Here is a 27,103-nt window from a genome sequence, read left to right as displayed (position 1 = left end):
TGCCTCTGGACATTGTGGCTAGACAAATTACAGCGACTACTGACGCAAGGTTAAGGAAGCTTTCTCATTGGTCATGTGGTGGCTGCGAACACTGTGTTATCCTTGATACAATATCCGATGTTCCAGGCAGTGTTGATTACATCCTACCTAAACCGCTTTTTGATAAAGAGCACTGTACCACTATTCCTGATAGATGCGTTTGGAACTACGAAATCCCTGGTAACAGAAGTTACATAAACTTTTATACGGATGGTTCCAAGTTAAACGACCAGTTGGGCTTTGATGTGTACTGTAAAGATCTAGAACTGGTTATATCGAAAAGGTTACCCGACCACTGCAGTGTGTATCAAGCGGAGATATTCGCAATTAAGGAAATGTTGGAATGGCTAATATATAATGTCATTACGACGATTGGCATATATTTCATCTCAGGCAGCCATTAAACCCCTGGGGAACGTATTTCTGAACAAAAAATCCGCCCTCGACAGTCGCAGATCTCTCAACGAGATGGCTGAGCAGTTCAAAATTCACCTGTTCTGGGTACCGAGCCACAGAGATATCCCAGGGAATTGCAAGACTAGGAACTACCTTACACATTTTAGGGATACTGGAATCTGAGCGTTGATTCTGAAAGCAATTAGTCTGTATCGGATCCGATACCGGCCTGCATCGTCACAAACTGGAGGAGACCCAGGAAATTCGCCAGAACATCGGAGTATGCTGATGACATTCCATTGACTATCCCACTCCAGTTATTCCTAGGTATGCAGCCCTGTTCTTCACCCTTGTCGACAACAGCCATCACCAAACTGTCTCTAGCGACATAGAAAAGGTTCTTGAACCCATCTTACTACTGTAAGATGTCTTTTTGGTGACTGCGATGCAGTTACCGAATCTACCTCTGCTAACCAATTCAGTAGCAGGCAAAATGCGACGGCCTGACACCACCACCGCAGCTGTTTGGTCTATGGAGTCCGTTCTAAGCTTACTCTTGCTCTCTAGAACTGCCGCTCCACTGGATGCAGACGCAGATCATCAACCGCCTTATGGATACCACTATCGTATCTATCCTTGAAGGACTTACACTTGTCTTCCAAAAATAATGACCTATTACGAGATTCCTGCTTGCTTATCAGTATTTAGATCGGCATCAAGTTTTTTTAATTCCTTATCAGTTTTAGTTGGAAATAACGTTTTGGTTACTTCATATAAATTTATGTTTTCGGCAATTAATTTTGTTAGTTCCTCCTGCTGACGCAAAAATTGGTTAATTTTGCCTTTCATTTCTCCAACTTCCTTAGTTAATTGCTGCATTATTATAGGGTGGAAACCTTTTTAGCAAATTAAAAGTAAAAAATAGATATACATAGTTGGAAATAGTTGGCCTGTTGTTTTTAATATTTAGTGTTGTTTTTTTCAATAAATCTTTGAGAAACACCGAAAAATAATAAATTAAAGATATATAAATAAACAAGTAAAAAGTCGTTAAGTTCGGCCGGGCCGAACTTTGGATACCCACCACCTCGGGTCTATATGTATGTAAACCACCTTTCGTCAAAATATGCATACTGTATGCCTCGTAGCAGTTATATCGAAATATGTTCCGGTTTGAACCAAATATAAATATTTACAAGTCATTGTTCAATTGTTCATTCATATTGGTCTTTTTAGTGCCTATATCTAAAAACCGATCTGAACCATAAACGACACAGATGGCAAAAAGCCTAACATAAGTCATTGTGTCAAATTTCAGTGAAATCTCATTATAAATGCGCCTTTTATGGGGCCACGACTTTAAATCGAGATATAGGTCTATATGGCAGCTATATCCAAATCTGGATCTATTTGGGCCAAGTTGTAGATAAATGTCGAAGAGCTTAACACAACTCACTCTCCCAAATTTCGGCCAAATCGAACAATAAATGCGCCTTGTATGGCACCAAAACCTTAAATCGAGAGATCGGTTTATATGGCAGCTATATTCAAATCTGGACCGATCTGGGTCAAATTGCAAAAGTATGTCGAAGGGCTTAACACAACTCACTGTCCAAATTTCGGCGACATCGGACAATAAATGCGCCTTTCATGGGCCCAAAACCTTAAATCGAGAGATCGGTCTATATGGCAGCTATATCTAAATCTGGACCGATCTGTGCCATATTGCCGAAGTATGTCAAGCGGTTTAATTCACTGTCCCAATAAATGTGCCAAAACCTTAATTCGAGAGATCGGTCTATATGGCAGCTATATCCAAATCGGGACCGATCTGGTCCAAATTGAAGAAGGATGTCGAAGGGCCTAACACAACTCACTGTTCTAAATTGTCAAATTTTGGCAAAATCGGACAATAAATGCGCCTTTAATGAGCATAAGACCCTAAATCGGCGGATCGGTCTATATGGGGGCTATATCAATATATAGTCCGATATAGCCCATCTTCGAACTTAACCTGCAAATTGACAAAAAAAAAGAACCTGTGCAAAGTTTCAGCTCAATATCTCTATTTTTAAAGACTGTGACGTGATTTCAACAGACAGACGGACGGACATGGCTAGATGGCCTTAGATTTTTGCGCTGATCCAGTGCCATCCAATTGCCTTGAAGAGATTTTCGAGATTTATGATTCTTACTCCCTATAAGATGTTGTAACGAACTTTTGTTATTTTAACTAACTGCTAGAATTCCGAACTATTTTTGGTCTAAATTATTTGGCATTTTTGTTGCAATATAGCTACTTGTGCCGTTAATGTCAATGAATTTTTTCACTGTCATCAATGGTTTCTTCGATTCCACCAATAATCTTTAATACTTGTATTTTTTTCTTTTTAAGCGCAATGTGACGTTGTATAGTTCTACGGGAGGTCATTTTTGGGCTAGACAATACCGTTCACACAAAATTATTAATACGCGTTAACATTCTTACACGTCTTTTCACTTCAACAATCCTAACTTAAATGACTTATTTATACTGCAACTGTTTTTTATTTTTGTTTTTTTTTTTTTCATCTTAACGAGATAAATTTCATTACCACAAAAGAGGAAAACAAAATTGTACACGACACTACCCAAGGCGCTGACAGTGAACATGTCGAAGATGACATTTACACAGTACATCGATTACCCAGTCAACAAACAAATGTATTTTCTTAAAATCCGTTAATTGTGAATTCCTTATACCCAAAAGAGGAAAAAAATGTTTGTCCACGACAATTCGCAAGGCGCTGGCAGTAAACATGTCGATGATGACTTTTGCATAGTACATCGACTATATTGTCGACAAACAAATGTTTAGTCGACAACTAACAATACCGTGTTAATGAAATTGTTTTCAAGACGCAAATTATATGCAATATGGTCTTAAAATCTTTGAAGACAATTTCATAATAGAGAGATTTCCCACTGGGCACCTAAATAGAGATACTTTTTCTCACTCACATCTACCACGTGCTTCTCTTACTCTCACATATCTCATGCTCCCACAATATACAATATATTGTGTGAAAGGTAATCAATGGTATACATATAAGATGGTAATCGATAGCGACTATATCTTATTGATTCTAGAATTAGTTATTCTTAACACGGGAGATGTGCTAGGAAAATAATATTTTTTTATATTTTCGAAGAAAGCATTATATTATTCGTTCCATGGGATCAAAAAACGGTCTGTTTAGACCGTTTTATATGAAAAGTTTGCGATTTTGTATAATTGCTTTATTAAACAACGTTTTGAAGTGACAAGACGGCAACAACACATAACGGAATTCCAAAAGCAAAAAAAGACGTCACTCATGAAAACTTTTCATTCCAACTTCACTTGATATGATATTACACTCGGTAATCAATGTACAATATTTGTTAAATGAAATTACCCTCATTATTCTTTGAGTTATCTTATAAAATGTCAATCGTATGACAGATTATGTTATGTTTTTCCAATGTAATTGATTCGCCATATTCCCACTTGTATGGTTAAGTAAACAGCAACAACAATTTTCTGTTTTTCTGCTTCTTGTTTTATTGAAAATAAATTCCTTGATTTCGTGGCTTTTCATTTTCACTTTCAATTTCATTAAAATCCATTCAGTCGTTTAAAATCCTTGGCCGTTTGATAATGTATGTATATATTAATATATTGTAGTTTTCAACATACATTTTTCATAAAAAATGTCATAAATGCCTCAGACGATCGTCTTCCCAACATGCTATCTCTTGCCGCACCGATTTTGCATAAGTGAGCTCGTGATCCTATGTATCCCGTTATGCCGGGTTAACAAGACGCCGGGTTAACCAAGTTTATAGACTGCAGTTCTCAATTCCAAATCGTCTGCTCTTCATTCCCCCTACTCTTCTATGGCCTGCCACCCAAACATTACAGATCGAGCTATAGAGAAGGTGTTTATCTTCTTCTTACACTCCAAGACTGTTCGTGACCTTACCGTCCTGGTTGTTTTTGCCCTGGCTGCTAGTTAACTGTCCGTAAAGATGTTCACACTCGACGTACTCGCGTGAACCCCACACCACCTCACGCATTCCGTGATCAAACAGATCTCAGCCTGTAGGACCGTATTATGGTTAAGCGAAAACACTGTGTCCTCTCGCTTTGATCCATGCGTGTAGCATGATGTTTCAGATGGCAATACCATAGTTCCCTAAATCCTAGACTGTGCCGCTGGCAGCAGTGCCGTGCACTCAACCTAAAGTGTCGTCTCTGGTATCCAGTCGAAAACTTCTTTCACTCCTTCCGGGATAGGAAAATATCGTCGCGTCGAATATACCGCGGTGGTATGACCTGTTCTTATCCTCTATCCATTCTCCCATGTCCGCAAGTCTCATAGACTCAGTGACTGCGGCACACTTAAACTGCATGCGTCGTGAGTCGTATATTTGTAGTAGTCTCCAGTGCCCTAGTGGCGTGGTCCTCATCGCTCCGCCTATGCCAAATCAACAGGTTCTCTGAACCTGATGTATAATCCTTATATTGCACTTTATTTTCATCGCAGTCCAACAGATTACTAAGGCGTAAGTAAGTATTGGTCTAATTACACTCGTGTAGAGCCAGTGGACTATCCTCGGTTTCAGGATTTCGATGGTTCGGATCCTTAACCTGAGAAATATTATGTATATCATCGTCAGCGTTGCAGACGAGTTCAAATCTTTCCTTAGTCTTCATCCGTAATAGGTTATTTGTGGTTGTCGCCCATAGGAGTGGCGATAAAATGCCCTTCTCCCAAATGGGACACAATTTATCCGCCTGTTCCTTAGCATATGCTTTATCCATTCTCAAGAGAGCAGTCTACCAGATACTGGTCTAAGGATAAGACCTGTGTGTCGGTCAACACATTGTAAATACCCCCACGATATCGATGTATACGACCAATGTGTACGCCTTGGCATCGAAAGATTCTTTTTATGCTCTGCCGCGTGCAGGTCAGTCTCCACCGACCTTCCCTTGACAAAGGCAAAGTGTTTTTATTAGAGCAGTTCGCTGGATATCCTACTCTTTTTATTGGTATCCACGAAACGTTCCATATTTTTGAGTAAAAAATACGTAAGGCCTGTTGGCCTTTGGTTTGCCGGGCTTGGGTACAAATACTACCCTTGCCAGCTGCCAGACTGTGTATATGCTGGCCCCAGTCCGCTTGTGAAAAGAGTGGCCAGATTGGATGCCAGAAAGTTGGCCCCCTTCTTTAGTAACGCCGGAAATATTCAATCAGGCCTTTTTATGGTTAGAAGCTCCTCAAGGTGTCTTTTACCATAAATTCCATTATGATAACCATTCGATCAAACTTATTATTCCAAGATTTCAGTATTCTGTTGGTCCCGTCACATCCTGGGGAAAATGCGTTTTCTTCAAAAGCCTTAGCATGTCCCCCGTCCTCATCTGCCCCGTCGTCTTCTAATGTTTCAGTTTGGGCACGGATTTTTGGAGAAACTATTTCATCTTGGCGGCGCCATTAACGCTATCGATCTGATCGCAGAAAAGTTTCCAGGAGGCATGTTTTGCCGCTCTGGTACTATTATTGTATTCTTTGAGCTGTGGAGGCCACCGAAGCGCAGAGGTTAGCATGTCCGCTTATGACGCTAAGCGCCTGGGTTCGAATCCTGGCAATATTTGCCCTCCTAATGCTGGCAATATTTGTGAGGTACCATACTACAATATGTAAAACTTTTCTTCAAAGAGGTGCCGCATTGCGGCACGCCGTTCGGACCTGGGTATAAAAAGGAGGCCCCTTTTGTATTGATACCGTGGGAGCTCGACCTGGTGAAAACGATGGACATCCCCCAGCACACAAAGGAAACGGTCTTCCTCAAGGGACGGGGCAGTACATTTGCGACAAAACCAAGGTTTCGTCGCAGAGAAGTGGGAGGTCTTCCACAGGGAGCAAAAGGCGGAAGGAACTTTCCTTGTGGTTGGCATTGATCAAGTCTCCGTGACGAGTTTGGCTAAGACTATGGGCATGGCGCACTACGGCAGCAAGGCTGTCTATTTTAAGATTGCGAAGACTAGAATAGGCAGAAAACTTCATATTGAGACATCAGGACGTGCATTGGCAGGTTAGGAATCCCAAAGCCGACTTTTGCGCAAAAAGTCGAAGTCGATTTTTAATGGCTAAAAAGTCGAATAATCGATTTTGAAGTCAAATAGTCAAAAAAAAAAAAAAAAAAAAAACTGCACAGCGATACAAATTTGGCTTTGCTAAGTTGATAGGTAAGTACTGTTTCCAATTTTACGATTCATTGCTCTTTGGTTTACTCTTGTTGCCATAAATAACTCGTATTAAATTTTGTGCATATCCAAGCGAAATTTTGGGATTACGTCATTATAAGTGTAAGAGTCATCTTAATAGTTTTATGTTCTGGAAGCAAAATTTTGGAATAAATGTATTTTTTTATCTATTATGTTCGAGGATGGGCTGTAAAGGATTATATCTTTTCATTGCCCCCGCATAGAATTGACTCCAGATTTTAAATCTTCAGCTCCTAAAAATTTGTTATAATATACTAGGCGTCTTATGAACCACGAGCTGTATGACGACGATAGAATAGTTAAACCCATCGATAAACAACGTTTGCGTTAGCTAGGTTATGTTGTCAGAATGGATGAAGAAGCTCCAGCAAAGCAGTCTTTTGAAGGCGACCATAGAAGAAAATACATAATGGGATGACCAAAACTCCGATAGAGTGACCAATTGAAGAGCTACATCTCAAGTAAGTACGTAAAGTAATATACTTATCCCAGTCCATATTTTAATGTAGCTACCCTATAGATCGATCCTTAGATTAAACATCTTAAGCATATAAAATGCGAATATATCGAATATGGTCCATATCGGACCAACATTAGGCGTAGGCACTATATAAACGTATCGCGATAAGCTGGAATGTGGAAACTTTTAAAATTTAGTAAAAAATTTTAACCATATTGGCTTTAAGATGGCGGGGTGGTTTGTAATAAATTTAGCATTTAAAACTTTTCTTAATACCTCCCCTTTACGAAAATGCAAAAAAATTCATATATCGATGGAAAAAGTTTACAAAAAATTTTGAAGTTGATGTAAAAGTCGACTTTTTGATAAAGTCCACTTTTTGCAAATAAAAGTCTAATAGTTGACTTTTGCCATTTTGATAAAAGTCGAAAAGTCGACTTTCCGTCCCAACTTGGGTTCCCCATGGCAGGTGATTCAATACAGCCCAACGAACAAGGGGCTGACGACGAGACAATAAGATTGGGATGACTAACATAGGCAGAGATCCTAATATTGAAAATCAGGTAGTACAGGGAATGGAAACTCAATACAGCCTAACGAACAGGGACTCGACGATGACAGGAAAGACAATGCAGTCTAAAGAACAGGGGGCAGACGATGAGATCATCACCTACTCCTAAGATGCCCATCTACTGGAGGACCAATGATTGAGGTAATCCAGATAAAACTCCTCCGGAGCGAGACTGCTACACTCGCTCTGATGGACAACACTCTTTCTCTGACCATCGCTACATTAGGTTTAGAATAGCACGGCCAGCGCCGAATCTGATAAGCTTCCGGAATAAGTTGAAAAGAAACTGGACGAAATTCGGAAGGCTGCTCAGAAGAAGGCTTGGGCAAGATAATTTAGATTGTCCAAGCATAGAAGACATTGACGGAAAGGTCAACAGGATTACGACTGCACTGGTGGGGTCCTTCGAAGATAGTTGCACTCTTCGGGGAAGGAAATCAGTCCAAGAAAAACCCTGGATGACCGGGGAGATTCGCAATATTGGGAAAGAGGTCCGCAGACTTTTTAACAGAGCACGTCGGAAAAAAGGGGAAGTTTATTGAGATGTGTATTGCACACGGCTCAAGGAAAACAATTAGATTACTAGAGCGGCAAAACGTCCTCCTGGAATCTTTTCTGCGGACAAGTCAATAGCGTTAATGACGCCGCCAAGATAAAAAAGTTTCTCTCAAAAACCGAAGTACAAACTGAAACTTTAGTAGACGACATGGGAGTGAGAGCAGAGACAACGAAGGACATGTTGGGGCTTTTGATGAAAACCCATTTTCCACAGGATACGAAGGGACTCACGGAGACACCGGAATCTTGGAATAATGACGTTGATCGAAGGTTTATAATAATGGAATTTATGGTGAAGGAATCCTTGAGGAGCTTCAAACCATTTAAGTCACCCGGACATGATGGAATATTACCAGCGTTACTAAAGAAGAAAGCAGACTATCTTGCGCCTCACCTGGCCAATATTTTCACAACGTGTCTGGAACTGGGACAGATGGATAAACTGTGGATCCCATGCCATAAATATAAGGGAGAAAGTGGCACAGGGGAGCATTTTATCGCCACTCCTATGTGTGACCACCATAAACGACCTATTACGGATTCTGGCTGAGGAGGGATTTGAAGCCATCTGCTACGCAGACGATGTTATAATACTTTTAAGGGGTAAGGATCCGAACCAACAATGCAGAAGGGCCGAACGTGTCTTGCATATGTCATATTACTTGGCTAGACCCAGAGGTCTCAATGTTAACCCAAAGAAGACTGAAATATGCCTGTTCACGGGAAGACGAAAGTGGGCCAATTTAATGCACCACTTTTCCTCAATAAAACGATTTCGATATCTGAAAAGGTTAAATACATTGTCAGCACGTTTTAGAGTCCACTGGCTCTACAGAAACGTGATTAGACCAATGCTTACTTACGCCTCAGTAGTTTTGTGGACTGCGATGGAGAAAAAGTGAAAAAACATAAGGACCACACAACAGGTTCAGAGAACTTGTTGTCTTGGCATAGGCGGAGCGATGAGGACCACGCCCACAAGTGCACTAGAGACTTTTCTAGATATCCGACACATTGACATACAAATTAAGTGTGAGGCAGCTACAGCGGCTATGAGACTTAAGTCGATGGAAGAATGGATTGAGGATGGGAGCAGTTCATACCATCGCGGTATAATCGAGGCGACGATAAGAAACCTGGAAGGAAGGGAAGAGATTTTCGATCGGATACCTGAGATTAACCTTGAGGTCGAGTGCGAGGCACTGCTGCCAGCGGCATAGTCTTGGATTCACGGAACCCTAGTATTGCCAGCTGGAAGATCATGTTACGCGGATGGATCAAAGCTAGAGGACAGAGAGGGCCTGGGTGTCTACATTGAGAACCCAGGGATTTCCTTTGTTATTGCCCGGCTTTCGCGTCTAACAGATACCGGAACTGAAGTGGGGACACTATACCAGACATAAACCAACTTAGGGAGTGGCGTGATTCCAATTTGGCGTGGGAAGTCTTTTCTCGTGTTTAATGGTGACGACAACAACAAAATTTAGAAAGTCCAATGTTTTTGAAAAATGGTCTTTGATAATGCCGAATACATAAAATTGGATGGAATAGATATTTTTGGGTTTTTTAGAGGAAGTGATAGAGAATAAAAGTTGGTTACTTATTTGTGCAATAAAATTTGATATTCTACTTGGGTTTAAACATTCAGGGTAACACTAGTTGAAGGTCGGCTAGGATATATAAACCATATGTATATATCCTATATATTTAAGCTTTATTTCAATTACAAAAAATTGGAAAGTAAACGGGAATGTGTAAACCTTTGCAATAGCCCATAATGGCTTTAAGATAGCGGATTGGCTTTCATGTTCAAATTTTGCATTTTAATATCTCCCCTTTATGAAAACGCAAGTAAATGATTATATCTTCAAGACAAAAGACTTGTAGAAAATAGAAATTTATTTAGAAATTTTTTTTGACAAAGAGACGAAATGTCTACTTTTTGCAAAAAAATAAGAGGAAAGGTCGAAAAATCGACTTTTGCTATATTGATAAAAGTCAATTTTTCTTGGAACTTGGAAACCCTACTCCTGCCAACTCTTGGACCCGCTTATTCATGTCAGCAATTCTCCACGAAATGTGGCGAGAGTTCGGATCCCACCCTATTAGTACCTCATAGCCTGTCTGTCTCACCAGCCTCGGAAAGTCGAATACCAGATGAAGTGATACCAGCTATGCTACACCGTTTCCCTATCTCATCAATGTTGCATCTGAAATTGACAACTCTGCTAGTTGGTAGTTGATATGGTTTATTCAAGAAACTTTGTTGCGTGTCGTCCATGGCTCCTAAATTAAGGCAATATGAATCCTCGCTGATTTTCTCCATCAGAGCGTGTGTAGCTTTGTCGTTTCGGTGACGGTTTATCTGGATGACCTCAATCATTGGTCCTCCAGTAAATGGGCATCTTGGGAGTGGATATGGCATCTTCGTCTGCTCCCTGTTCTTTAGGCTGCATAGAGTTTTATGTCACTGCAATGTCTGATGTTAGGATCTTTGCATATCCTAGTCTCCGAATCTTGAGAAAGTCGGTAATTGTTCTATCGTCGGGTCCCTGTTTGTTAGTCTGTATTGAGCCTCCCGTCTCTGCACTACCTGATGTTCCAATATTAGGATCTTTGTCTATCCCAGTCTTCCAAATCTAGAGTAAATGGGCTTCTTGGGAGTGGGTGGCTCCGTTCGTTAGGCTGCAATGCGTTTTTGTCACTGCACTGCCTGATGTTTCAAAAGTAGGATCTTTGCATATTCTAGTCTTCCCAATATTGAGAGAGTCGGTAATTGTTCCGTGAGTCTCCCGTCATTGCATTGCCTGAATTTTTAATATAAAGATCTTTGCTTATGCTAGTCTTCCCAATATTGAGAAAGTTGGTGATGCTCTCTTCGTCGGCCCCTGTTCGTAAAGTGGTATTGAGTCTCCTCGCGCTGCACTGTCCGATGTTTTAATATGATATGTCTTTGCCTATCCTACACTTTACAACAAAAATCGACAGCCCGTTCTACGGGAGAAAGGCTGTCGCAGTCCCACGAAGTTTGAAAACTTCCAACAGGTTTTTTGACAGTATCAATACTTTATGCTGACGCAAGGTGCATCTTGCTTGCGTCTCTCCCCCCTCTATTCTGGCAGCTCATAATTTGGATGAGTGACTGACCGGACTGACCAATTGGGACCAATGATCTGGAGGAATCCTACCATATGCATTGCTGATATCGATGACTGCATATGTACGTCAGCGCATCTTTGTGTGCTTCATTCCCACTTCATCGACCATATTCCCCTTTCGTATTCCCCATATAGACTCAGAGGCCGTGGATCTTCCTTCCTTCCTGTTCTGTCTTTGTCTCCCTCCGTCTCCTCCGTTGGAGTCTCCAATGCGGGAGGACTGTCTTTGTCTTCCCAGAGTACTTGAAAGAGGGAAGATGTTTTTACTTTCAGAGTTTTAGCAGTACTATGATTCTCTATGAGAGTTATGATTCTCTATCCAGCTTCCGTAGAACTGCTTGGAATGTCAGTTCTAACTCTTCCAGCATTATGCCGGTGCATACTCCTGAGTCTCCGTCGCCGTGCCCCGGATTGCTTTCTCGGTTTTTTGTGAGCTTAACAAAGCCCTCGCTTACTACTACCCATGACAAAACTACCAGTACAATTTTTTCTTGCGAAGTGCACTATCTGTCAACGAGTTTAGGCTGTGTGTGTGTGTTATAATTAAGAACCATAACACACACAAACAAAGAAAAATGGCGCGAATTAGCAACACACTCAAAATCAGAGTTGTACTAATCACTGAGTTTGATAAATAGTGCACTCAATATTTTGTTGTTCGGGAACTGCCACTACCTGTAAATGAATATATCTTGCTACTACCGTCATCCCGCTGCGATGACTGTTTCATTGAAATCATTGCTCTCTGCAGCAGAAATACCACCTTTATTTAAAGGCTGGGGACGCACTGCGCATCCCTGTCTTATCCGTCTCTTCCTCATTTGTTAATCATTACTCTATAGGAGGGATGGACAACATGCAAAGTTGTTTACAATTTTTGCGTAATAGATCCAAACATTTTTCTTTGAGGACCGAAATGAAAACAATTCCGCTCAACTCAACGGTTGCTATAGGCAATCGTTGGCACATAAGAAGAGCAATTTTTTGATATGATCCATTCTCCAATACTGTTAGCTAGTTTTTACACTAAGATAAAACTAGTCTTAGTAATAGTTGGTTACTGAACCATGGATGCGCTAGATTATATCACTTACACAATTTTGGCCCATTGTAACAATTAAAATTGTTTTTTACGATTGCGAATACGTAATGGCTATTTTCAATGTAAAGTCTAGTACTGCCTTCGACTTTTCACCCGAACAACTGTCAAAACGCATTGTAAAAAATGGTGCCGAAGAAAATGCGAACACATTCCGTCGAAGCGGTATTGAGTTCTTAACGCAAAATAGTAGCGAAATATCGCTGCACCAATACAAATTGCCCTACAATTGATTGTCAAAGCATGTCCGCCTATGACGCCGAACGCCTGGGTTCGAATCCTGGCGAGACCATCAGAAAAAATTTTCAGCGGTGGTTTTCCCCTCCTAATGCTGGCATGTAAAACTTCTCTCCAAAGAGATGTCGCACGCCGTTCGGACTCGGCTATAAAAAGGAGGTCCCTTATCATTGAGCTTAAACTTGAATCGGACTGCACTCATTGATATGTAAGACGTTTGCCCCTGTTCCTTAGTGGCAAAATTTGCAATTAAATTCTCACTTAATGGGCACCAATGAACTCTGTTTCAATGATGATGTCTTTGTTGTGTGTTTTTGCTGGCAAACAATAGAGTCCTTCGGATTTCTTAATAATTTAGTAGACATTTTCGCTGCGAATGAAGTCAGAAATAGACTTAAAGATTGGTACAACATTCGGTTTTTGCGGTGAAACTCCTTCTAAAAAATAAGCGGAAAATATTGATGAAAAGTGTTTATTTCGCCATAACTTGTTTTTCATCTAGGGAAATTTACATTTCATGACGCCCAAAAAGAGCACAATCACTCACAGTCGCTGCGCAACAAGTCGTTTTCTTACGTAAAATAAACGCGATCGCCAAACATTCTAATTGTAACTAAGTGTTTGTTATTGTTAGTGATCTTGCTCACATGTACTTACTCGGGGTAGAAAACAATTTGTTATTTGTGAATGCATAAATAAGAAAGAATATGTATACAAATATAAATAAATATATGTAATTCTAAAATAAATAAAAATGTTTCTTTCATAGCAAGCTATTGCAATAAATCTGTACGAAGTAATAACGATTGTGAAAGCTAGTGTTTTGCTTTTGGTCTTGCAATTGCAATAACATTGTTTTGAAATAAGTGGAAGATGCTGGCAAAGGCTTTTGAAAGTTGTGCTTATTTAACTTATACCAATGAAAATACAAATTATATTTACAAATAAAAGTTGCATTCGTTTTCTTTTGTGTTTCATTATTTATAAATTTCGAAGGAGTGGTTGAAGTTGCAACAACAATATATATGAATTTGAGAACAGTCCACACACTCACATTTGTGTGTACACATGCAGGTAAGCAGCTGATAAATTGATTGATGCCATATCAATTTTGATATATAAATGGTAATATTTTGGCCAAAAAAACCCAAAACATCAAATATAATAAGCCTTTCAAACTACTGAAAGAACGATTTTGGAAAATTTTTTCCAAAAAAAAAAAAAACGTAGTACCAGTTTAAAAGGGGTAAAAAATTGTGGTATTCCAAAATTACCAGTCTTAATAACTAATAACTCACCTCTTTGAAGAACCGTACAGCAGTTAATGGCAAACTAAATGAACAGAAGAGTAGGTCAGATATACATAATGAAAGAACGAACGACGTTGTTGGATGGTATCTTATTTTCGGAGATTTGAGCAGCGCAATTATAGTAACTAAATTTCCTGAAAAAAAGTAAAATGTATAGTCAAATATCAAAGTTTTTAAGAGTTTCAAAACAAGGGTCATTGATCTTTGTTACACTATCTCTGCATAAAGAAAATTGTTCAACCCATTTACACATCTTCGGTACATTTGGACTTATTGTGATTCAACCCAATTTTTGTATATTATTTATGAATTTTAAATGCTGAAACTTTATGATATCTGCATTTATGTTGATTTTTTTTCATATTATTTTTCATTGAATCTTTCACAAATAAAAATAACAATAAGTTTTCAAATCTTGATGTACTTTAATTTTAAAGAGTTCTACCAACGTGAATAACCTCTTTATGCTTCGATTTATTTAGAATAATTTTGTATTTACAATTATTCATAATATTATTTTATTTTTAACATTTTCTTAGCAAATTTTATACAAGATTCATTATGTTAGTCCTTCTGATGCTCAAGTGTCCTTTAAAGTTCAGAAGATCTCGAGCAACAGCGTTGGGGTGAAACCTCAATTTATTTATGTAGCGTTGAGTGGAAATGTTGATTTCCCCCATTACCGGTTTGCCGTTTACATATTTATGAAAATTAGCGTTCCTGACATATCATGAGGTTCCGACTATACTTTGTGGAATGACAGATTGTCTATTTTGTAATTTATTGATATTTGTGGCACATACTGTAGCCCAGAATTGCATGCCATACTTTAATGTAACAAAACTTTGTATTTAAGTTGAATATGTGAGTAGTGACCAATGAGCTGCTGCAGTTGGCTTGTTTTAAGTTTTGTTTGGATTTATATAATCAGTCCAATTTAGGCGTCTATCTAAGTGCATTCCCAGATACTTTACTTTATGTTTTTGGGGTAGCGTAGAGTTGAATATTACTATTTGGGGGCACGATTCTCTATAAAGTGGAGTTCGCACTTCAAACGAAATTTTCGGTTGCAGCCAAGACATTTATGTCTTCACTGGCAAATAGTTGTGTAAACTACAATATGGTGATACAAATCGATTTATAATTTTATTTTTTTTTTTTAAATAAGGAATGTTTACAAATTAGATTCAAGAGCATTAATCTATTTATGTAGTTGGAAGTAAATATACAATTAATACTTTAAACAGGAGTATATGACTAAGAACAATTAAAAGGAAAACATTAGATCATATAAGTTAACAAGCATGAAAAATTGGGGTTGCGCTATATATGCCCAAACATTCTGTAAAGTGTGCTTTTGAACGTTATAGCATTGTCTTGGAGTTGGGTGCTGGTTGGTAATTGGTTCCAAAGTTTTATTGAGTGCATGAAAATATGCCATTCAGAAGACTTGGCATCTCGCATCCATACAGTAATTGCGGAACTAGGTATGTTTTTGCAAATAGCGCTCTGAAGTGTAGAGGTGTGAAAGATTGACTTCCATAGAGTATTCTGAACATTCCAAACATTTTCCTTGTAGTGATTTTTATGTGGTCGTGCCATGTAAGGCAATCATTGAAAATTATTCCAAGATTTTTTACATCTTTGACAACAGTGATTATTTGGCTATTCAATACGATGCCATGATCAATTAGGGACTGGTCAAGTTTTGATTTGCTTATTATAAGACATTTTGTCTTTGAGGGATTGAACCATTGTTGTTCGCCCAAAAATGAACAGTAAGCAAGTCCTGATTCAGCAAGGCAATACTAGATTGTATATCAGATTTAAGCTACTTAAGTATAGCATAAACATGGAAATTAGAGTATGTTATATGATTCTAGAGTTCCTGTATGTACATAGAGAAAAAAGGGATCCAAGAATCGAGCCTTGAGGAACACCTCTTTTGAGAAACAGTGCAGTGGAGACAATTGATTGCAGTAAACAGACTGGGTTCTGAGATTCAGGTATGAATGGATCAGTCGAACGGAAGTCTCAGAAAAGTGAAACAGTGTCCTCAGTTTTAAACAGAGTATAGCATGATTTACGCAATCTAAGGCCTTCGAGTGATCCAACAGGAATGCAATGCCTCCGTAGTCGATGTTATTCCTCACATTTTCTGATACATCCATTAGTGCTGTGGTACAGCTGTGATTAGGTCTGAATCCTGACTGACGGTCGAACAATAAGTGTTGGGCATAAATATGGTAGGTTATCTGCTTGTGGATAATTTTCTCAAACACTTTAGATAAGAAAGGTAATATCGCTATTGGCCTATATTCTTTGTTAGGTCTCACAATAGGAATAATCTTAGCGTGTTTCCATATATTAGGGAACGTGATTGTTGTTATTATTGTATTGAAGATGTTTGCAACATGTGAAAGAATTAATGGTAGGAGAAACTTAAAGAATTTTGGGTGTAACATGTCAGATCCCATAGCATTGGATTTAACGGTAAGGCAGGAAGATAGGACTTCAGATGGTGAAACACAGTTAAATTCGAACATGTTAGTAGGCTCAACGTATGAGCTACGGCTGATAGGTTGTGTTAAATGTGCGGTATGTGTTGTAGAATAGAGAGAAACTAGACAAGTTTTATGGAATCAAATTGAGGTCCACAAATTGTTGATGTGCGTTAACATCAATTCAGGTATCGAGTGTTTGACTTTTGGATTTGCCGATACCGATTTCTCGAATGATTTGCCATTTATTTTGTGAATAAGCTGCTTTATATTCCTCATGGAACGAAGATATCTTCTAACGTTTCCAGCGCGCATACTGTCTGTCTCTGTTTTCAATATGTCTTTTTATGTTATCGTTGAACCATGATTGCGTCCTTTTGGTGCTAAATTCATGTAGTTGAACATGTGTATCAAAAAGCAAAGATATTTTGTTTTGTAAACAAGCAAGCTGATCGTTTCTAGATGTTTGGTAATATATCTCGTTGCAGTCCATATTCGAGATATCCAATTCTAACTGAGGTATATTAATATGTTTAAAGTCATAATATATCTCGGTAGATACCTCCATACGCATATCAAATTCATAAATCATGAAAATTAGTTCATATTTTAAAAAACATGGAACCGACAATTGGTCGTACAGCAATACTTTATTATCATCAACGTTGAATAGGTCTAATAAAGAATTGTAGGTGTTGGTATAATGCGTTGGTATATTCGATTTTACCACAGATAGGCCGATAGCGATAATTCGAAACTATTTGGCTTAAGTAAGTTACAGTTTAAATCTCCAGCAATTATATCAAAATAAGATACAGTAAAATCCCCAAGTAGCGCTAGTAATTCATTATATTGGACATGTTAATTGGGCCTGTATATGCATGCCAAAAATAGTTTATTGCTATTCAGAGTAATTTCTGTAAAAATGTGCTCAATGCGGTCTTCTCCGCATGATTGACTTTACATTCTGCAAGAAATATAATTTTTAACGTAGATGGCTACACCACCACCATGAGTAGCTCCATCGGTTCGAAATAAATTGTATCCATTAATTCGTACTTATGAATCAGAAATAGTTTGAACCAGGTTTCAGACATATGCAGACAATATCAGAAGCAGATTCTTCGAAAATGTATCGAAATTCATAATTTTTTTTAGGTAAGCTTTGAGCATTAAAATGTCGGATCCGTCGCACTTATTTTCGATTGCCTAAGATTCGGGTGAGGCTTTTTATATTATCTATGGAATAATTAATATACGTTTCATCTGATACAGGAATCAAGAGATAAAGGAGAGGCAATGCTATAATTTGTTTGATTTGACTTAGTGTTTATTGTAATTGAGTGATTGGATACGATAATTTCGCTTAGAATATGTCAATGAACTTTTTATGGTAAGGAAAATTTCGCCAGTGGTGCATACTGCCCTTTATGAGTAAAACCATGCCATGCCAAACTATTTGAAGACATCGTCAACACGTCCCTACAACCAGGCCTCCCACCCAGATGACATCTGCGATAGGTTGAACGTCTTCCTCAACGAACTTGCATCATATTTCGCTGCAAGAAATCTGAAGATATCCGCCACCAAATCTTCAGCCACATTGTTCACTACAAATACGCGTGAGATGAATACTGAGCTGACTGTGATGGTCGATGGAGAAATGATTCCGACCATCAAGTGTCCCAAAATATTTGGCGTCACATTTGACAGGTCTTACACTTTCTCCCCACATGCCACAGCAATTTACGATAAGTCAAATGTAAAAACATGGTCCTCAAGTCACTTGCCGGCAGCATTTGGGGTGCAGACAAAGAAACCTTGTTGACCAAGTACAAAGCAATTGGCCGGTCTGTGGTAAGTTATGCAGCGCCAGTGTGGTCTCGTCAGCTTTGTGACAATAATATGCAGATGTGTCAGAATGCCGCCCTCCGAACTGCGAGGGGCTGTCTTCTCAGTTCTCATGTGGACCATGAGACATAACAACATGCTGCGTAAGCAATAAATTTTGGCCTGTTATCGCAAAGACCATCCAAATCATCATCTTGTGATGGTTTGGTAGATCTAAATGATTTAGAGCGCGAGGTTCAACGTTACAAGAGAGAACCTCTAGGTCAAGCAGTTTTTATGCAGACACGGTACACAGAAAAAATTAAAAACTACGTTCAATTAAGAAATTTGTACATTAAATTAAAAAATTTGCTGAAATCGGGCCTATAAAGGAATTTGTATTATTGTTTAACAATTTTGCAATTTGGATCTATTATAAGCTCAGAAATTCAATAAACTATTCATTTGATATTTTTCACTTTAATAAAAAACTTTTCATTTCATTGGATTAAATTGCGTATAAAACATGAAAAACATTGCTAAAATAATATTTATATTTTTTCTGGTCCCAGACCTCTAAAAAAAGAAAAATTGTCGATTCCATTTTGAGCCCGTCTTTGTTGTCGGCTACACCGTCTATAAAGAGTATTATAAACAATATAAGTTTTATACATACATATTTAAAATGTATCGTAATAAGTACCAATCTTAGCATTTTGCGTGGAGTACCACGAAATCTGATCCACATGTTCTATCTTCCATCCTCTGCGTCCAAGTCCAATATAACCTTTATAAGGATAATAAAATATTTTAATAAGAAAATTTTAATAATATGTATTTATAAATACCATGATTAGATTCTACAATGTCATCCGATTTTTGTGTTTGACATTTATCCATTAGATTTTTTTTACATACAGCATTTTTCTGCATTACTCTATTTCAGCGCAATAAATTTGTCCAACTTTAATTTTATAACAAAAAAAAAATTAATTTTATGTAGCGATATAAACCACGTTTCTATTGGGTTGCCCAAAAAGTAATTGCGGATTTTTTAAAAGAAAGTAAATGCATTTTTAATAAAACTTAGAATGAACTTTAATCAAATATACTTTTTTTTACACTTTTTATTCTAAAGCAAGCTAAAAGTAACAGCTGATAACTGACAGAAGAAAGAATGCAATTACAGAGTAACAAGCTGCAAAAAAATTTGTCAACGCCGACTATATGAAAAATCCGCAATTACTTTTTGGGCAACCCAATAATTTAATTGAATTTTTTTTTGTCTAGCCACGTCACTTTGTGTCTGTATGTGATAGATGGACGCACATATTTTTGACTCATTCGCACTTCTTTTCGAATTACATATGTGTGAAATTGAACACAATATAATCTTGGTCAATTGCTAAATTACTATTAAATAACAATATCATTCGAACAATTAAAATTATGTTCAACGTATGCCTTATTTGTCAATCACTTGCCGTGATACAAAACATATCGATTTTCTATATCAAATATAATTAAACCAATTAACGCCTTGGTCAAAAAGATTATATTATTATAAGTCAATACCATGTTTCACCGGTCAAATTTAGGTCTATATTTTTCCTTGGAGAACGATCGCCTCCAGTTGCACCTGAAGAAATTGACCTCCCCCGGCAAACCAGAGCAGTTCTGGTTCAATTACGTTCAGGCAGATTCAGGGTTGATGCAGATGTATGTCCCGATTGTTTAACTGGCCAGCCAGATCCACTCGACTCAAACCCAGATCACTCTGGACGCACTCCGTCTTAGACGCAGAGTTCCTGGATGAGGACACTCAACAGAATGAAGCAGACGAAAGATAGAACACAACAAACTGCTAAAACAAAACAACAACAATTCTCCATTTCTGCAACCATTGTTCAAGCTCTCCGACGTGTATTTGAAACTCTTTATATGCATTTATACGATGAATGTTAAAAAAAAAACATTATCATCTGCAAAAGTTGACGTGACCGTTGTGTTTTTAGCCGACACGTCTTCTATATATTAAATGTATAGAAGAAATCCCAATATTCTTCCTTGTGAAGCGCTGGGATTTATATTTTTGATATATTAGACAGTGCCTTTGGGTTGTATGTATGGGATGTATGTCCCGATTGTTTAACTGGCCAGCCAGATCCACTCGACTCAGACCCAGATCCATCTGGACGCGCTCCGTCCTAGACGCAGAGTTCCTGGATGAGGACACTCAACAGAATGAAGCAGACGAAAGATAGAACACAACAAACTGCTACAACAAAACAACAACAATTCTCCATTTCTGCAACCATTGTTCAAGCTCTCCGACGTGTATTTGAAACTCTTTATACGCATTTATACGATGAATGTTAAAAAAAAAAACATTATCATCTGCAAAAGTTGACGTGACCGTTGTGTTTTTAGCCGACACGTCTTCTATATATTAAATGTATAGAAGAAATCCCAATATTCTTCCTTGTGGAGCGCTGGGATTTATATTTTTGATATATTAGACAATGCCTTTGGGTTTCACCCTACCTGAGCTATTTGAAAGATAACACAATAACAACTAATTGGCATAGACGAGTAACAATCAACGTACTTTGTAGATTAGTCCTTCATGCCACACCTTGTCGAATGCATGGGAGATGTCTTTGAACAACGCTGCGTCGTACTGTTCGTTCTTATATGCTTTTCTTATGCTTCTTGGTTCTCTCGAAAACCGAACTGGTGATTGGGTATTACGCTGTTGTTCAATATATAAGGTTTTATTTTTCTCTCTTTTTTCAAATAATTTTGATAAAATTGGTAGGAGACTTATGGGTCTATACGACTTATTTTTCGACCTTATTCAGGATCGTATCTATTTCAGATCATTTCCTAGGTTGGGGAAAATATTCAGGATGTAATAGATGTCGAAGATGAATAATCACCATCTGGCGATTTCTTAGGCTTCAAATCTTTTATAGGTTATCCATTACGTCAAACGCAATCGATTTTTTGCTGTATTTTCTATAGTGTATTCAAAAGCTGTAGTTTGAAGGTTTGGAAGAACGAAACTATTTAGAGTACCATTAGGTGTCAAAACTGTTTTAAGATAATTTGCAAAAGCGTTAACTTTTTCTTCTTCACTCTTTGCCCTGGATCCAGATTCCAGACGTACTGGAGATTGGTGATCAATAGGTCTACGCATGCTTACCAGATATTGAAGTCATTAGCTTCTGATGGTTCCAAGTTACGTTAGTAGTTCTTGAGGGCGAGTTCTTCAGCTTGATTTAAGGCGGCGTTTGTTTTCTCTGATTTCTATGTCTTCGGCATTCTATACTGAAATTCCTTTTCTCTATTATAAGATAACTGGTGATTGCCAACAGGACTTTTGTGGAAGCTAAAGTGCCAGTGTTGACTGATTTCTCTTATCACCTTGTGATCGCAGTGGAATTCCCCAACTAAATATGTGCAAATGTATTTCGTATATTTGATCCAGTCTGTGATTAGTCCAAAATTAAGGTGCTTATTTTCATTCAATTAGGACTGAAGTTTCGTTAGGTCTGTGGGCCAATAGCTTGGTTGCCTACTTGAAATAGCGTCCACCTTGGAAGATGTTTTTGCACTGTAGAGTTGTCTGCCTCTTGCTGTAGTCAGGCGTGAGTCCCGAAATGTGTGTTTAGCATTATAATCTCTAGCTGACAAATCTGTCAGTCCCAGGGTCGAGAAATATTCTAAAAATTGATCTTTCTCAATGTAGTATATATTAGAACAGTAGATCGCCGATATAAAATTTTTATTATAAGTGACGTTGATCAAAATTCCTTACGTGTTGTTGGTCTTGTATTCGGGAAATGGACAATGTTTGATTGAATTACGTATGATGATTGCTGAACGGCCACAGGATACACATACTAGGACATTTGGTGTCATATGTAGAATATCCATTTATTCTTAAGCAGTTTCTCGAGGTGAAGTGGGCCTCAAAAGCTAGGAGAATATCAATAGTTTGATTCTCTAGAAAGTGTTAAACTTTTTTATGTTGGCTTAAGCCGTTTGCATCCCAGTAAAATATTATTAGGAGCACTATTTTTGGTTGAGAATGCTTTGAATTAATGTTTTGATTGCGCACAATTTCTTGCATCATACTTTGCATACTAGTCACAAATACAGACACGGTTTGAGCAAATTTTTCTAGAGAATTCTCAAGAGATGATTTACCAGGGGTTCTTCATGTTTTTTAAGCGGTTGGGCGTCTGAACAGCTTGGTTAGCTTTCTCTTTACTGCCAGGTGTTTTTCGCAAAAAATCTTCAACATTAAAAAACATCGTCAAAAACTTTTGGAAAAATCGTCACAATGGAGCAATTTTAGGAAGATGGAAGGCAACTAGAATAAAAAACCCTACTTAAATAATATTGAAGGCTGATTAATTTTTTTAATATTTTTTATACCATACACCACCATCGTGGTACTGGGTAGTATTACTTGTGCATTTGTTTGCAACGCTAAGAAGGAGACGAGGTAGACCCACTGATAGGTATACCGATTGGCTTAGAATCACTTCCTGATTCGATTTAGCTACGTCCGTCTGTCTGTCTGTCAATCTATTTTTGTAATCAAGGTACAGTTCGCATTTGTCACTTTTTTGGTCCAAGGACGAACGCTATTGATTTTGAAAAAATCGGATCAGATTTAGATATAGCTGCCATATATATCTTTCAGCCCGTAGTTGCCACAATTTTAGTCTGATCTTTAAAATATTTTGCATGACATGTTTTATTTGACATCCCAATGCGTGTGCAATTTCTAGAAATCGGTCAGATATAGATATGGCTCTCATATATATCTTTCATCCGATATGGCTTTTGAAGATAATAAAAGTCACATTATCGGCCCGATCTTTATAAAATTTGGCACGATGTCATAATTTTGCTCCAATCTATACAACATTTTGCAAGAAATATTTTATTTGACGTCGCAATACGTGTGCAAAATTTCATACAAAAGGGTTCAGATTTTGATATAGCTCCCATATATATCTGACATCCGATATGGCTTTTAGGCTATAGAAGCCACAATTTTGGTTTGATCTTTGTAAAATTTAGCATGAGATGTTTTATTTAACGTCTTAGTACGTGTGAATATTGTAGTAGCCGTTGAGTGGAGTGAACATATTGAATTGCGCTCCTTAAAGAAAAATATCCGTATCTCGGAATAGGTACTACTTTACGAAGAATTTTAAAGCCTCTTTGGAGTTGGGTAGAAATGGACTCCAAGGACCCAACAGCTGCGGTGGTGACGTCAGACCGTAGCATGTTGTTCTCCCCTCATATAGGTGTGGGTGCCTTGACACCTGTAGTCTCAAGCGCACAACTAGTCGTAATACTAATTAAGAACGGAGAGACGGATAAACTAGAAGGATGCAAAGTTCGTCCCAAGCCCTTAACTAAAGGTGGTGTTTCCGACTCGAATTCAGACAGCGACGATGTCAATGAAACAGTCATCGCAGACGAATCGAGAGATTAGGGCAACAGGATGACAGCAGAAGTGAGCGATGGCTTTGCTAGGTTGCGTTAGGGTTAAGTGGCAGTCTGCCATCACTCACTTAGACGTGTTCGTGAATTGTGATACCACAGGAACTAACCTACCGTTGAACTAACCAGATCGTTTTTTAAAAACCCAATAACTTGCGAATATCACATCCGCTAAATCAGGCGGGTTCTTAAAGAAAAGAGAAACTAGAGTGGACTGTAGAACAGAAGGTGTTCTATAGTCTCTTCTTATTCGATGTCATTGATGACTTCTGCAAAAGTCGTTGCTGGCAACCTTCAGTCTGTCAGCATATTTTCCAATTAGACAGTGACTTGTCATGACCAGTGTGCCAGTCAAGACAATTATTTCCTACCAAAATTTAAGAAAAACCCTACCAAACGCAACCGAAACCTACCAAATGTTATACAAGCCAAAAATGTATGTTTTTATACCCACCACCGAAGAGTTAGCCATTTGCCATTCCATATGGAACACATCAAATTATACATATTCAATGTTACAAATTTTTTCACAGCTTGTGACTCTGTAATTGCATTCTTTCTTCTGCCAGTTATCTGCTGTTACTTTTAGCTTGCTTTAGAAAAAAAGTGTAAAAAAAGTATATTTGATTAAAGTTCATTCTAAGTATTATTAAAAATGCATTTACTTTCTTTTAAAAATCCGCAATTACTTTTTGGGAAACCCAATAGCACCCTTTATACCGATCTCCCGATAAGAACTCTTGAGTTTAGAAAGACGTAGTTTTGTCCCGATTTCAATGAACCACCGCGCCGAGTTTGGATAAAGCGATCTCTCGATTTAAATGTTTGAGCCCAAAAATTCGCTTCAATTCCTACATTCGCTGTTACAGTGAGATGCATGGACACCTCAACATGTGAATATGGACTAGATTTGACCATATTTGTATGTAGCTGCCACATAGCCCTGCATTCCGCTTGAAGGCATTCAACGCATAAAAGCCACATTTCCTACCCAGAAATTACGAAGTTTGGAATAAATCCCTGAAATTTGAAGCAGTGACACCCCTTGTAACAGTAACCCCATCCACGGTTTTGATCTGCACTCTTAACGAGAAACGAGTTTTGAGTTATCATCGAGGATTTTTTCAGTAATTAACTTAGTATTTATATGATGGAAAAACCTACCCATAATTGTGGTCAACTCACCAAGTTAAGAAGAAAATAAAAAAACACATTTTGGTAGGAACCTACCAAATACGGCAACGCTGGTCATGACGGACACAATGACTGAGACATCTGTTCTAGCCAATGACAGCAAAGCGGTAGACCTCTTCAAATCTAGATTAGGCCACATAGTTTTGGAATGCTCACACCCCCCTCTTTGTGACCATTTATCATTCGTTGTCCTTCGGGTCTGGTCGTGAAAACATAGCTTATATGTCGCTAGAGGCATTCCCACAGATTCCATTATCCCTGGAATGTGTAGGGTAGTTCCTAGTCTCGCAAGCTCGTCCGCTTTAGAATATCTCTATGGCCCGGCACCAGGTGAATTTTGAACTGTTCAGCCATTTCGTTGACAGATTTGCGACAGTCAAGGGCAGTTTTTGTGTCCAGAAATACGTTGTCCAGCGATTTAAGCCGTCCTTTCAATCCGGTTAAGTGCCATTCCCCAGACCACAACACCATACAGCATAATATGTCTGATAACTGCAGTATATACCCAATGCATGACACGCGTTCTAAATCCCCAACTTTTGCCAATGGCTCTCTTGCATTTTGTTGTATTTTAAGTTAAATTTCCAGTCCAGCAAAACACTCTGGTATTTTGCGCTTTTTTTAGACACTGTAGGCAACATGTATCTCCAGCTGAAAAGAACGACATCTGTCTTGCACGGATTTATACCTAGACCACTTTCGATAGAACACTTTGTCGTTGCACTTAGAGCATACTGAAATATATCTCTTAGAGTGTTGGGAAATTTCCCCCTAACCGCAGTTGCCACGTCATCAGCATTCGCGACCACTTTTACACCATTTTCTTCCACAGGCAATAATATATTGTTAATGGCTATATTCCAAGGAGGGCATACAGCATATACACTTTTAGTAAGTTAATAATAAACTTTCTTATGTTAGAGTTAATGCCTAGAAACTCCAACTCCTTCTTGATTGACGCCGTATGAAAACACCTTCAATCGGACGAAAGTTCAGGATGCTGGTAGGGATAGAACAGACATTCCAAGCACTTCTACAGAAGCTGGAAAAAGAAACAGATCTCCCAAAGAGCATAACACTGCTAAAATGTTGAAGAAGAAAAAAAGCTCCCGCCTCGGAAAATCAAGCCAGCCATCCCGCAATGGAGACTCCAGACGGTGTCCTCCGGAGGTAGACAAAGTCGGAACATGAACAAAGAAAGCGCACACGGCCCCTGAGTCTACATGCGGGACTGTAACTTCCAATAGTAAGCCACAGCCTGTGAGGTCTCACAAGTCTTGTTTCTGTATAATGGTTAGTATTCCACTGTGTCAGGAAATACTGTAATTTTTTGGTAGTTCACTTTATTTCAAATATTTTATTTGTTTTTGACTGTTTGTGTAGTTGCTTTTGAAGACATTTGATTCTAAGAAAATTTTCTAGTACGACAGAACGAATTGTCGGAAAATTTTAATTATTAAAAAAGAAAAAGAAAATAGATTGGAAATTGGTTAGATTTTTAATTTTCGTTTTCGTGTGACAAAATCGTTTCGGAGTGGCGTTTTTCTTCGTAGCTGTGAATAGATTATTTATCGTGGAAAACCATTGATTTCAAAAGGACATACAATGTTACCACTAATTATTTGACATAATATGCAGAAATTGCATAACGGATGCTAATTTTATTATAAGTGACATGCATCGTTTCTAAGGACTTCCATTCAAATTAAGGCATAATTGCAAGATATCCCTGTATAAATGAAAACCACCAATTTAACGCATTAGGAAGACCCTAGATTTTAGAGATTAAATGACGTTTTCGAACTCTGAGCTGTGCAAAAATCTAAGCATTTTAATAACATTTAAGCCAAAATCATCAACATTGCAGCATCGTCCAAAGGTCTTCCAGAATATTTTCATCACTCTCAA

General features: G+C 38.2%; 1 protein-coding gene and 1 long non-coding RNA gene across 4 annotated transcripts in view; both read right to left on the bottom strand.

Annotated features, from left to right (window-relative positions):
• LOC106093090 (protein trapped in endoderm-1) overlaps positions 1 to 27,103 on the bottom strand; it is a 340,633-nt gene that overhangs the window by 54,683 nt on the left and 258,847 nt on the right. For all 3 annotated transcript variants that reach the window (XM_059367918.1, XM_059367919.1, XM_059367920.1), the window contains exon 3: positions 14,133 to 14,278. In XM_059367918.1, coding sequence (XP_059223901.1) covers positions 14,133 to 14,278 — 146 coding nt within the window. The remainder of the gene's footprint in view (positions 1 to 14,132; positions 14,279 to 27,103) is intronic.
• Positions 19,001 to 19,396, bottom strand: LOC106093089 (uncharacterized). Its single transcript, XR_001222288.2, has 3 exons — positions 19,324 to 19,396; positions 19,179 to 19,262; positions 19,001 to 19,111 (listed from the first exon to the last, which is right to left on the bottom strand). It is a non-coding gene; the product is annotated as an uncharacterized LOC106093089 (long non-coding RNA).

This window comes from Stomoxys calcitrans, chromosome 4 (assembly GCF_963082655.1).
Source record: "Stomoxys calcitrans chromosome 4, idStoCalc2.1, whole genome shotgun sequence".
NCBI lineage: Eukaryota > Metazoa > Arthropoda > Insecta > Diptera > Muscidae > Stomoxys > Stomoxys calcitrans.
Note: the sequence above shows the minus strand (reverse complement) of the source record. Positions and strands in the feature narration are given on the sequence as shown.